Source organism: Mesoplodon densirostris, chromosome 2, assembly GCF_025265405.1.
Source record: "Mesoplodon densirostris isolate mMesDen1 chromosome 2, mMesDen1 primary haplotype, whole genome shotgun sequence".
NCBI classification, from domain to species: Eukaryota; Metazoa; Chordata; class Mammalia; order Artiodactyla; family Ziphiidae; genus Mesoplodon; species Mesoplodon densirostris.
The window spans coordinates 110,655,979-110,670,235 of NC_082662.1; the positions used below are offsets into that span (position 1 = coordinate 110,655,979).

Sequence of the window (14,257 nt, forward strand, 5' to 3'; positions counted from 1 at the left end):
CTCACTGTTGTGGCCTCTCCCGTTGCGGAGCACAGGCTCCGGACGCACAGGCTCAGCAGCCATGGCTCACGGGCCCAGCCGCTCCACGGCATGCGGGATCTTCCTGGACCGGGGCACGTACCCGTGTCCCCTGCATCGGGAGGCGGACCCTCAACCACTGCGCCACCAGGGAAGCCCTAGCTATAATTTTTTTAAATCCCTTGTTTATAAATGTCACAAGATAGCAAAATATGTTTTTATCAAATGGAAAATATGTGAAGCTTTCTGCCTACTAAAAAATATTGTAAACCAAAGAAGGGAAATAACAGTATAAAAGTAAGGAATCATTTAGTTTTATTTAAAGATTTCTGTCATCCAGAGATAATTAAGAATGAGATTTAAGACAGTGTTGCCCTTTGGATAAAAATGACTAACTTGATTAACTAGTGGCAGCTGTTAGTTTCATTACTACCCGAGATGATGCCTGAGCTTTGGTAATAATATAATTCTGACAACGTCAGGACATTAGTGTTTTTTTGTAGAGAGTGCAGTTTAGAGCTTAGAAAACAGTTGGCATTTTGAATTTCTGTAGATAGATTTGAAGCTGGGAGGATGCCGATTCATATTATCAACAGGTTCTTTATAGATTTCTACCTAAACAAGTAACACTAGAGACTTGGACCTTCTCCTATAACCACGAGTTGGTTTGATCTCTGAATTATTTACTGAAAAATTAGGATCCTGTGACAGAATTTACATTTCAAAGGAAAAGGAATTCAGAGGACACTTCTTCACTTGTAGGTATTTCAGAATCAGTTTTGAAACTGTTGGAACCATCACCATCTACCATCTCTTGGGAGATTTTTGGGAGAGTTTACTTTTCTCCTGTAACCAAAGTGTTAAAACACCATTGCCAAGAGCTGTGATGGAGTGTATCACCTGTCACTGACAAGCATTTATTGAGCGCTGTTATGTGTAAAGTTCTGTGCAGGTGTTAGAAAGATGAAGACATATTCTATGTCGTTAAAGATCTCAGTGTCTAATGGAATAATAGGCATATAAATGAATAACTCTAACAAGATGCCTTTTTAAAAAACTAAATTTAACCCAAGATTCAAATCTGTGTCCCCTGATTCCAATTTATTTGTACACTGAAACATATTTTTTAATTAAAAATAGCTTTTTGTTACAAAATCAATACGTAATCCTTATAGGAAAAAATATTTAATACAGTTAAGCAAAAATAAGATAATAAAAACATCCATACTACCACCATCACACCATTGGAAATATCAACCATCTTGATGTATGCCCTTTTAGGTTTTTTCCTATTAATGTGTACACATGTATGTTTAAATAAAGTGGAATATACTATACATGTACTTTCAATGAAAATACTTATATATGTCATTTTTAATAACTGAATAGCATTCTATTGTCCGATTGTGCCACAACTTATTTAACCAATCCTCAGTTTTTTGTTCACTCCACTCAACAAGTACTTATTGAGCACCTATGTATTCCAAGAGCTATCTTGAGACTAGATATATGGCAGTAAACAAAACAAATATTTTTGATATTCATTGTTTATAATTTTTTTACTCTTATAAACAGTGCTGTAACAAACATGATTTTATATAGATCTTTACACACGTCCATTTGTTCACTTGGGATAATAGTAATTGGGCATATACTATATGCCAGACAATCTGCTGACTTCATTTCATATATTATCTCATTTAATCTTCATGATCCGAAAGGTAATATTCTTGTGGTTCCAATTTTCAAGTGAAGAAACTGGAACATTAAGAGAAGACAATTAAGTAGTTTGCCTTAAGTCATATAGCAAGGAAGTGCAAAGCTAGAATTCAGGTTCAGATTTTTGTGATCCTAGATTCAATGCACTACTAGCAATGTTGAGATGAAATTACTGCATCAGAGAATTTAACATTTTTAAGATGCTTAAATATGAATTTGTCAGCCAGAAAAATTTTACGTTTATAGCTTCACACCATGCCCTTCCAACCCTGAAGTTAACTGCTCCTGATTCTTAAAAATAAACAAATTTTAAAAATCATCAATTTGGGACTTCCCTGGTGGTGCACTGGTTAAGAATCTGCCTGCCAATGCAGGGGACACAGGTTTGAGCCCTGGTCCAAGAAGATCCCACATGCCACGGAGCAACTAAGCCCGGAGCAACTAAGCCTGAGCGCCACAACCACTGAGCCTGTGCTCTAGAGCCTGTGAGCCACAACTATGGAAGCCCACGCACCTAGAGCCCGTGCTCTGCAATGAGGGAAGCCACCGCAATAAGAAGCCTGTGCACTTCAACGAAGAGTGGTCCCCAATCGCAAGCCCGCACGCAACAACGAAGACCCAACGCAGCCAAAAAATAAATAAAACTAATAATTTTTTAAAAATAGATTAAAGAAAAGAAAAAAATCATCAATTTGTATGGAGAAAATTAGTTAAAAAACATTTTACTTCAACTCAAAAGAAAGAAGAAAGCAGCAGATGAATAATGCAAAGCTAAAAGAAGAGACCAATAAATGAAAAAGTCAGAAATAGAGACAGAGTCAGAGAGGTATGTACTGTCTGGTTTCAAAGCAGCCTCCAGTTCCAGATTCCAGCCCCTTATGAGGCACTGATCTTACACTGGTTCAGTGATAGACCCCCACCCCCATGTCGTTGAGTACACTTTTTTTCTTTTGCTAGTTTGAATGGGTTTCTGTCTCTTGCAGCCAGAAGGTTGCAGTTTAGGAAAATGATATTATCTTTTAAAAGTTTATAGGATGTGGCTTTTTGTGTGGTATATAAGACCTTATCCATTGTTTGCATATTTGTTTCAGGATTTGTTGGGTTAGACAATAAAAAACTTTAAATGAAAGGAAAAGCTCAAAAATGCTAATCCCATGTAGTGACACATGAGTGACTCGTTTACTTCTTTATTTCCTATGTTATCTACATTTTAATGTTTTTTAATGATGAGAAAAATATTAAGATGTTCTACAAATTTTTAAAGGTCAATTTGATGTCCCTTGGGATTATTAAGTAGTAAAGTATGTAGTTGATTATCCTCTACACAGTCCTGCAAAACTGTATTACCTTCCCCAGTTGAATGATGCATCCTTTAGGACATAAGTTCTTTCACTAGGATTATCATTAGAACTTCCGGGCTTGAATGAGACCTGTTATTTATAAATCACCTTATTGTACTCTTTGGTCTAAGAGGCAGTGTAGCACAGCAATTAAGAGCAAGACCTCTAGTGACAAACTGACTACCTTTTTTAAATCCTAGTTTTGCCATATGTCCACTTGTATGACCTTAGGCAAATTATTTAACTTTTTTGGGCCTCAGTTTTCTCAACTATAAAATGGAGGTAATAATAGCTCCTTATATCATTGTTATGATGATTGGGTGATATATATAAAATATTAGAGGAGACTCTGGTGCAGGGTAAGCACTTACTTAATATGTGTTGCTTGCTGCTGCTGTTGTTATTACTATTACATTTGGGGAAAATAAAGTAAAAAAGACTTTGAGGGCTTCCCTGGTGGCGCAGTGGTTGAGAGTCCGCCTGCCGATGCAGGGGACGCGGGTTCGTGCCCCTGTCCGGGAAGATCCCACATGCCGCGGAGCGGCTGGGCCCTTGAGCCATGGCTGCTGAGCCTGCGCGTCCGGAGCCTGTGCTCGACAACGGGAGAGGACACAACAGTGAGAGGCCCGCGTACCGCAAAAAAAAAAAAAAGACTTTGGATACTCATTGTCACCACCTCTATTGTCACCCATACTTCCAAATCACTTGTTTTGAAAACTACTTTAACGTAATTCAAGAGCAGAATTATATTATTATGCCAGGTTGGAATATACTGGGGCAGTGGTAAAATTTACTCTGACGGTAGTCCAATTGCCAGGTGACTTTTGTAGTCTTTGGAGAAAAAGCTTTAGTAGCTTGATTTCCATTTGTGCTCACACAAATTTCCCCTTTGAAGCCTCCAGACTCAGTACCTCTATAATTAATAGACTTGCACAGAGTCTTCAACATCCATGTTTGCTACAGATAGGTAATTTGGAGCTTTGTTTCCTGTTGGGTTTGGGGGGGTTTGTTTGTTTGTTTGTTTTGGTATGGCGGTCACCATTCTACTCCTCTAGTTGTGGTTGCTCTGACAAATTGACGTGGTCTTGAATGTTCCCAGTGGTGAGAAAGTACATCTGTAGCTCTCTTCATTCTCAGATGATAACCTCCTTTCATATCTTTATGTAACTGATATGACAGGCAGTTCACTCTTTGAGGAGTCCACCTTTTGCCCTGTGGACTATGAAGATAATCCTTTCTCCTCGCACGATACTCCAATGAATGACACATGCACAGTGCTGGATACATGGAGAATCCCATTGGTTGCTTTTTTGTCCTGTTTCTTCACAGAGGGAGAGGAAGTAGGACCAAGGGCTCCTATTTATTTGTTTTGCTTTGCTTTGCTTTTTGTTTTTTCATACATCAGGTGTCCAGTACTAAGGTGGGAACTGGGAAGGAGTAGCTACGTTTTTTAATAGGCAGTTACACTGTTTGTAAGAAAGTATCATAGGGTAAAGTAACCTCAATGGAATTGGTTATAATCAAGGAAATATTTTATATCTTAATTCAGTGTTTCCCAAGGTCTGTTCTATAGAAAATTTGTTTGGGGAGATATTGATAGATATTCCATTTAAAAAGATTCTTAGCCAGCTAAGTTTGGAAAAATCACTGTATCCTCCTGGAAAGGAGAGATATTCACATTAGCATGCTTAAGATTGTGAGAAACTTCAGAGTATAGAAACCCTATAGATATAGAAGCTTTTTTTCTTAATTCTATCTTAATATAATGTTTTTATTAAAGAGTATGTATAAATATAAGTTAGAAAATATAATAATATAATGAATACCCTTGGATCCTTCACCTAAGGACTAGAAAATTGCCAATAACATGGATCTATCTGTGTGATCTGCTGAAATTACATCCTTTATCTCCCTACAACAAGTAAGCACTATCCTAAATTTTGTGTTTAATTCCCTTGCTTTGATGGGGAGAGTTGTATTTTTATCACTAATTCTAAACAATGAGTTGTTTAGTTTTACTTATTTTTGAGCTTAATAAAAAATTGTATCATACTTTTTCACTCAACATGCTTCTAAGATTCATTTGTATTGTTCCATGTAAACTTGTTCATTCCTTTGTCGGTGCTGTGTACCATTCCACTGTGTGAACATACCACAGCTTGCTTCTCCATTCACCTGTCCATAGATATTTGAGGTGTTGGTTTTTTGTTTTGTTTTGTTTACTATTGCTATTACTATTTCTTCAGTCAGAGAGCAGCAAGAAAAAAAATGTGAGCCAAGGATATTGACAGAATGTTATGATTATACTGTTTGGGAGCAAGAGGGAAGATATTTATTAAGTAGCTGCTTTATATAAAGTACACTTCCAAAGCAGGGCCTAAAATACAAAGAAAATAAGATGTCCCTTCTTTGATGATCTTATGTCCAGATAGGGGACTTAAACAAATCTGTATTTCTCAAATTAGGATATGATTAGTACCAGGGACACACAAAGGCACCAAATAAACATGACACATCTTTTGGAGTGTCTGTTTTCTTAGAATTGCCAGGGGGAGGGGATGTTCTGGGGTAGAATTAAATAATTTAACTGGTAAATTCCTTGTCAAAAATATGTTTATATTGAAATTTAAAAGGTCCTTTTATGAAAAATAACAAAATTATTATGTATTTTTAAAACAAAATACCAGACCTCAAAGAAAGATGTAAGCTGGTAAACCAATTTGGACTGTACCCTCAGGACTAATAAATTCATTGTCTTCTGTTGTTAGGGGTTCTTAGGAACAGAAATTTGAGAAGTGTTAATGTAAGTTAAATAAAATGCATCCAAAATAGATATAATTAACTCTGGCAGAGTAATCAGGAAATGCTTCACAGTGGAGATAGCATTTGTGCTAGACCTTAAAGAGTAAGTTGGATTCCCATAGGAAGAAAGAGCATTCAGGACTGAGAAAACAGCATAACTGAGGACAGGAGGTGGTGGGGAAAGGTACAGCCCATTTGAGAAATAATGAGTTCTTTCTGGGTAAAGTATATACATCCAGTGAGGAGCAAGATGATGTGTGTGTGTGAGATTCCTAATATTTTCCAACATAAGTGTTGAATGCCAGACTTTTTCCTTACTCCTGACAAAATTGCTGTTGAATATGTAGCAAAAGTATAGCACATAGGTGACATTTAAGCTGAGGTCTTAACTTCTTTAAAAAATATGAATCTGATTCATGTATTCCTTCAGCAAATACTTAATTCAACATCTACTTTATACTAAGGATACACACATCAAGAAGATATTACTCGAGGTGTACATTAACTGGTAAGAGAAGTCATTAGAAGAGAACTTCCACAGCTCCCACTACTGCTGCTATCCTCTGCCTTCACATCCCAGTGGAGAATGCTCCTGTCTAAGCCCAGCACTCCTACTGGGGCGCCAGATTCCATCCCCTCACCTACCCTAGGGCATCACTCCAAACCTTCTCCTCTCTCAATCCTGAATGGGTTTTTCTTACTCTATTGGATCATTCACAGAAGTGTAGAAACATGCTAGGATTTTTCCCCATCTTTAAAAACCTTCTATTAACATCCTATCTCTTTCCACGTTCTATACTATTTCTCTGTTCTCTTTTATAGCAAAATTCTTCAAGAGTTGTTTTTACTCACTGCCTCTGATTCCTCTCCTTATATATTCTCTTAAACCTCCATCTTCTTTTAAACCTTACCTCTTCTCTTAAGCCACTCCATTCAGGCTCTCATGCCCATCAATCCCCAAAATTTCTTCTGTTGTGGTTCCAGGGATCTCCACATGGCTAAAGTCAGAGTCAACTTTTAGTACTCATTTTACTTGACATATTAGCAGCATTTGACACAGTTGATCAGTTCCTTCACTTTGAAAGACTTTTGTCACTTAGCTTCCCGAGACTGTACTCTCCTAGTCCTCCTCCCTCACTTGCCATTCCTTCTCTGTCTCTTTTGTTCATTTCTCCTGTTTTTGGAATCCCTGGAACTCTGTCCTTGGACTACCTCTCTTCTTGTCTGCACCTCACTCCCACGTAGTCTCATGGCTTTAAATTTTATCCTGTAATGACTCCCAGATTTACATCTCTAGTCTAGAGTTTTTCAACTTCAGCACTGTTAGTATTTGAGGACAGACAATTCTTTGTTGTGGGGAACTGTCCTGTGCATTATAGGATGGTCAGCAACATCCCTGGCCTCTACACACCAGATGCCAGTAGCTCTCCAGCAGTTATGGCAACCAAAAATGTTTCCAGACATTGCCACTTGTCCTCTGGGCATAAAATCACACCCTTCCCCATTGAGAACCTCTATTTTTAGTCTGAGCTTCTCCCCCAGACTCCAGATTTATATATCTAACTATTTGACACTTCTACTTGAATGTCTAATAAACATCCATATTTAACAATGATCAAACCAAGCTTCTGATATTTCTTCTTAAATATAATACCCCTCAGACTTATCCATTCTTCTAGTTTCTTAGGCCAAAAACCTTGTTGTCTTCGTGACTCCCCTCTTTCTCTCACCTACATCCTGATTTACCAGTAAATCTTGTGATCCTTCCCTTCAAAGTGTGTCCAGAATCTGTTGCCCCCTCACCACTACCACCCTGGTTCATGCCACCATCACTTCCCATCGGGATCATTACAACTGCCTTACCCTTAACCCCTATAGTCTGTTCTCAATACAGCAGTAGAGTGATCCTGAGAAAATATGTAATTCAGGGCATGTCACATCTCTGCACAAAACCCTCCAGATGTTTCCCATCTTACTTAAAGTAAAAATCAAAATCCTTACAATCCTTACCAGGCCTTACATGATCTCATCTTCACACTCCCCTCCATCCCCTTCCCTTAATCTCTCTAATCTCATCTCTTACTACCCAACTTCACTCGAGCCACACCAGCCTCCTTTCTGTTCCCTAAACATACCAGGCCTTGGACCCCTTGCACTTGCTCCTCTCCCAGATATGTCTTCTATTGCCTTATTCAAGTCTTGGCTCAAATGTCAGTTTCTCAGTGAGGTCTTCCTTGACCACTAGATTTAAAATCTCACACCACCACTATCACCTCCAAGTCTCCTTCAAACCTGCTTTATTTTTCTCCATAGCATTTTCTTCATCTAACATACTAGAGAGAGTCATCTAACATAATAGAGAGAGTTCTCTTGAATAAGAGAACAAGATTGTCTGGGTTTGCATCACAACCTGGTCACTTTTAAGATATAAGACTTGATTCCTGTGCCTCAATTTCTTTGTAAAGTAGGATAGTTTCTATCTCATTAGAATAGTACCTCGCATATAGTAAGTGATATGTTTTCACCATTATTATTATATTTTACTTATCAATTTTGCTTATCTTCCCTCCTCCCCCAGTGGACTATAAATTCCATGAGAGCAGAATTTTTTTTACTTCACTTACTGCTATAGTCACAGCTTCTGGAACAGTGCCTGGCACATAGGTGCTTAATAAATGTCTGTTGATCAAATTGTTATCTCTAGAAAGACTAATGGGGAGAAGAAGAGTCAAGGAAGATTTGAACTTTATGTATACTCTTTAAAACTTTTACAAAAAGAATGTATTCATGTATTACTTGTGCCCTCAAAAAACTCATAGGCTTACATGGAAAATAGACATGTAAACAAGTAAATTCCTAGAGGAATATTGTGACAGCAAGTTGGGTTTTAAAAGATGCATCGTTCCACTAGATTAAATGCGAGAGGGATGAGACAGCTTTCTAGACAGAGAGAATAGTATGTGCAAACAGCAAAGAGGTATAAAACACAGTGGTAGCTCTGACAACTGTAATCAGTATTTTGAGGTATTAAAAGTTCCATCTTGGTGAATGGATAAAGAAGATGTGGCACATATATACAATGGAATATTACTCAGCCATAAAAAGAAACAAAATTGAGTTATTTGTAGTGAGGTGGATGGACCTAGAGTCTGTCATACAAAGTGAAGTCAGTCAGAAAGAGAAAAACAAATACCATATGCTAACATATATATATGCAATCTAAAAAAAAAGAAAAAAGAAAAAAGCTTCCGATGAACCTAGCGGCAGGACAGGAATAAAGACACAGATGTAAAGAATGGATTTGAGGACACGGGGAGGGGGAAGGGTAAGCTGGGACGAAGTGAGAGAGTAACACTGACATATATACACTACCAAATATAAAATAGGTAGCTAGTGGGAAGAAGCTGCATAGCACAGGGAGATCAGCTCCGTGTTTTGTGACCACCTAGAGGGGTGGGATAGGGAGGGTGGGAGGGAGACGCAAGAGGGAGGGGATATGGGGATATATGTATACATACAGCGGATTCACTTTGTTATACAGCAGAAACTAACACAACATTGTAAAGCAATTATACTCCAATAAAGATGTTAAAATGTTCCATCTTGGGACTTCCCTGGTGGTCCAGTAGTAAAGAATCTGCCTTACAATTCAGGGGACATGGGTTCCATCCCTGGTCGGGGAACTAAGATCCCACATGCTGCGGGGCAACTAAGCCCACACACCACAACTACTGAGCTCGCACGCCCCAGCTAGAGCCTAAGCGCTCTGGAGCCCGTGGGCCACAACTAGAGAAGAGAAAACCTGCACGCCACAACTAGAGAGAAGCCCACACACTGCAACGCAAGATCCCGTGTGCTGCAACAAAAGATCCCGTGTGCCGCAACTAAGACCCAACGCGGCCAAAAATAAAATAAATAATAATGTCTTTTAAAAAATAAAAGTTACATCTTATCCTTCTCTCTCACTAATTCCTATGTTCCAGCTAAGTATTTGGCTATAATTAGAAGCTTATTACTCCATTAAGGCAAATATCTTGGGTTTTTTTCTCATTATTTTCCTGTAAGTCTTTTTCTATTTTCCTGCTCCCCAGAATGTCCATTCATTTTTTTCATCATACCACTCTTCAGATTTGATTCTAAATTCCTGCAATGTCTTTGTTATAATAAGAAACTCACATGTAATTTCTATCTGTGGAGTATAGTAAAAAAAAAAGAGATAGGTAGGTAGATAGATAGATAAATAGATAGATAGTTTTGTTATAATATGTAGCTTTGTTTAGGAACACAGTTGTTCAGCTCAATTATTTTAGTAATTAAAATTTAAAATCCTATAAATGTTAGTGTCTAGTCCCTTACCAAAGACTTAAAGTGAAGAAACTTATTTTTCAATGTGTGATGCAAGACTTTTTTGAGGTTGACTTTTTAAAATCAGGGATTTTTTCTGCCCACCTTCCTTCTCTACATAGAGCTGGGAAAGCACCCTTGATGACAGCACAAACCAAGGCAAGCAATAGTGCTAATCCACTAGATTAGCTCCTGGTACCATCACTGTTTATAACATCTCTCATGTTGCACTGTGATTGTGTATCTCTCTGAGAGCCCCTTAAAGTTAGGAGTCATAACAAGTGTTCATATGTACACCTAGTTCAGTGCCTATGGCATAATGCATGCTCAGTAAATACTGGTTAAATTTAATTGAACTGAGCTGAATTGAATTGGATTATAGTACCACAGGGGAAGGGGATTTTTGAGTTTGCTTTTTAAGTAAGACTGATTTAAAGCAAATCTAGAAAAGAAAAATCATTCTTTTTTTGTTGTTTTTAAACATAGTCTAAAGTTTGGGATACAGATACCAATATATTCATCACCTATAATTTTTAAAGCATTCTGCAATGACTCATCAGAGTCCCCAAATAGATACTTTTTAAAAAGCCACAGTGGCCCTGGGGAACAAAATTAGGCCTGGCAAATATAAATAGTGTTTTCTCTTTGCAGTCAAGAATGTGGGGTCTTGGGCTGCCCTGGTGGCGCCGTGGTTAAGAATCCGCCTGCCAATGCAGGGGACACGGGTTCAAGCCCTGGTCCAGGAAGATCCCACATGCTGTGGAACAGCTAAGCCCGTGCACCACAACTACTGAGCCTGCGCTCTAGAGCCCGCCAGCCACAACTACTGAAGCCTGTGTGCCTAGAGCCCGTGCTCCGCAACAAGGAAGCCACCCCAGTGAGAAGCCCATGCACTGCAACAAAGAGTAGCCCTGCTCGCCGCAACTAGAGAAAGCCTGTGCGCAGCAATGAAGACCCAACGCAGCCAAAAATAATGAATAAATAAATGAAATTAATTTTTAAAAAAAGAATAGATACCTAAAACACCTAAAGTTAAAAAAAAAAAGAATGTAGGGTCTTGTTGATACACAGAGGAGGATCTTTAAGTATAATTTCAGGAAAGTTACTCCTTTCCTTTGCACAGGTAGGAGTCTCATGTGAAGCAAAGATCACCTCATAAATTCCTATAGGGTTTCCCAGCATATTTGTTTCATTCTTACTAAAAGTCCCTAATCAATAACTTCTTGTGTTATCTTTCAAAAAAAAAAGGCAATGCTGCCTCATTTCCTGACACTTGTTTTCTGGCCTCAAAGTGTCTCCTGTCCAACTGGCCAAAGAGCCAGGCTAGACAGAGGTGCCAGTATTAACAGAGGTGTTCAGTAGAGGAATAGATGAATTTAGCTTCTGCTCCTTTCCCTCTACTTCACCATTTTTTTCTTTTGCAAAGGAGTTTGGAATTTAAATTTTCTAAGCCTAGAATCTTCCAGCTCTAAGACTGCACAGCTGTGGTAATAATAAGGTACCTGGTCATTTCTCCAACCCTCAATCTGCTATAGATCTGTATCCTGAGAACGAGTCCAGCATACTTATAAGTAATGCCCCCCAAACTCCTGTGTTATAGAGAAGGTTTTCTTGCCAATGGGTAGCTATTTTAATTACTTCATTTATTCCATATACCTTTATGGGGTACCTACTAGGTGTCAGCCTCTGTGGTAAACCCTGGAGATCCAAGATGAATAAGTGTTAGTCCCACCCTAAGTAACTCACAGTCTATTTTGGCATCAATAATGTATAGAGTACCTAATTAATAATAATATGGTGCTAAAATAGCACTAGGACAAAGTGATAATAATGATGGGGGTGATTAGTTCAGCATGGAGGAGAGTTTGGGAAGGCTTCACAGAAAAAGTGGCTTTTAATCCTCAGCCTTAAAGGATAAAAGGGATTTCATCAGACAAAGAAGGGGTAGTCTATCATTTCAGACATAGGACATAATAAGAGCAAAAGCTTAAAGGTATGGAAGCTCAGGACATGTTTAGGGAACAGTGAATGGTTGGGCATGGAAGGCACATAGGCTGCATGGTTGGTGGGAGATAGAACCAGACAAGTGAGAGTATTGTGTGGTACTCAAGGGCACGGATTCTAGAGCTGGGTTTGAATCCCAGCTAAGACACTAACTAGCTTTTGTGACCTTGGCAAGTCACTTAACTTCTCTATAGCTTGGTTTCTTCATTTTTTAAATGAGGATAATAGCATATATACATATACTATGTTTATACTACACACAGCTCAAACCAGTTCTCAGAACAAAAGAAATACAAGTATTATTATGAGGCCACATTATGAAGGGCCTTGAATTTTAATCTGTATATTATTCTGTAAGCAAAATAAAGGTTTTAAAGCAGAAGAGGGGAGAGTATGCAACAGGATATAATCTGTATCTTAGAAAAGTGGTGCCGCTTTGGAGAGTAGACTGGATAAAGAAAAGACTAGAGGCACAATACAAGTTCTGAGGCAGTTTCAGGAGTTTAGATAAGAGGTGCTGATATAACATGGTTCTGAGTTGATGTACAATAGCCTTGCCCTTAAAAATTCTGGGTTCCTGACTAGAAATTTCAAACCTGAAATATTAGTCTTAACAGATCTTACAAGTTTAACGCTAAAAGACACAGTGAGAACCCTGGGGAAGTGCACAAAGGGGTTCTCCTTCTAGTCTGGATGTTTTAGTGCTCAACTGGTGCTTCTGTTCTGCACCCAAATATTAGATCAGTGCTTCTTCCATTCTATTCATGATATCCTTTCATCTAGTTAAATGTCATGAGCAAGACATTCTGTTTTGGAGATGCTTTTTTTTTTCCCTTGAGTAACCTCAAGTCTACTGGTCAGTTTCCTAGAGGAAGTTCTGGCTTCTGGACTGCATAGCCGAAGCAAGGACAGCTCTCAAGTTACATCAAGGTTAGCAAGCAGAAGATGAAATGGTGATGGAGAGGTGAGAAGAATGGCGCAACTTCCCCTCTTGCCTCGCTGCAGGCTTTCTCCACTGACCAGAGGGGTGTTGGAGAAGAGCCTTGGGTTTTGTGCTTCTTGTTATAACCCATCTCCAGGTAGCCTGCTGAATCCTGAACTGTTGGCACAGACACCAAGATTCCAGTGGTGAGTTGAGAATAAGTCTGAGCCCATTCCAACCCACTTTTCTCATGTTTTCTTTATCAAATAAATAAATGTATTCCTTGTATTTGATAGCACAATCACTTTAGTTTCTGGCAAATTTTGTTGGGATCTTACTTGAGAAAAGGGTTATCAGAGCTTAAAGGAGTTTTAAAAAGTAAAAATTAGATGCACATACTATAGACTCTTCTCTTGACCCCTTTTATTTTTCATTAACCACATTCCTGAACAAGTCATTTCTGAAAACCCATCATATTTCTGTAAGAGCCATCCAAAAATTGTTCCTAAATTGCAATTTTCTGTGGTACTGAGAAACCATGTATGACTACAATAAAAATCCATTTTCTGAAAAGACACAAGTGATTTGTTTTTGTTTCTTTGGGGTTAATAACTATTTATGTGATGAGGCATGAGCTGGCTTTACACCAAACTTAGAGAAGGCATTGCCTCTACCCAAAGGATATGTAAAGTATGTCGAGACAAATAATAAATTCTGGTGTCAATGGGACTTCCCTAGTGGCACAGTGGTTAAGAATCCACCTGCTGATGCAGGGGACTCAGGTTCAATCCCTGGGCTGGGATGATCCCACATGCTGCAGAGCAACTAAGCCCGTGCACCACAACTACTGAGCCTGTGCTCTAGAGCCCACGTGCCACAACTTCTGAAGCCCATGCATCTAGAGCCCGTGCTCTGCAACAAGAGAAGCCACTGCAATGAGAAGCCCACACACTGCAACGAAGAGTCACCCCCGCTCACCGCAACTGGAGAAAGCCTGCGTGCAGCAACGAAGAGCTAATGCAGCCATAAATAAATAAATTTATTTGTTTGTTTGTTTGTTTATTTGTTTTAAATGACTCATTTTAAAATGAGTCATCATTTTTTTTTC

The 14,257-nt window shown here is 38.7% G+C and overlaps 1 protein-coding gene across 2 annotated transcripts in view; it reads left to right on the forward strand.

The window, feature by feature from the left end:
* Window positions 1-13,703, forward strand: part of VPS45 (vacuolar protein sorting 45 homolog) — a 68,390-nt gene extending 54,687 nt beyond the window's left edge. For both annotated transcript variants that reach the window (XM_060090456.1, XM_060090458.1), the window contains one exon: window positions 13,089-13,703. In XM_060090456.1, coding sequence (XP_059946439.1) covers window positions 13,089-13,176 — 88 coding nt within the window. In that variant the 3' untranslated portion in view covers window positions 13,177-13,703. The remainder of the gene's footprint in view (window positions 1-13,088) is intronic.
* The last annotated feature ends 554 nt before the right edge of the window (window positions 13,704-14,257 follow it).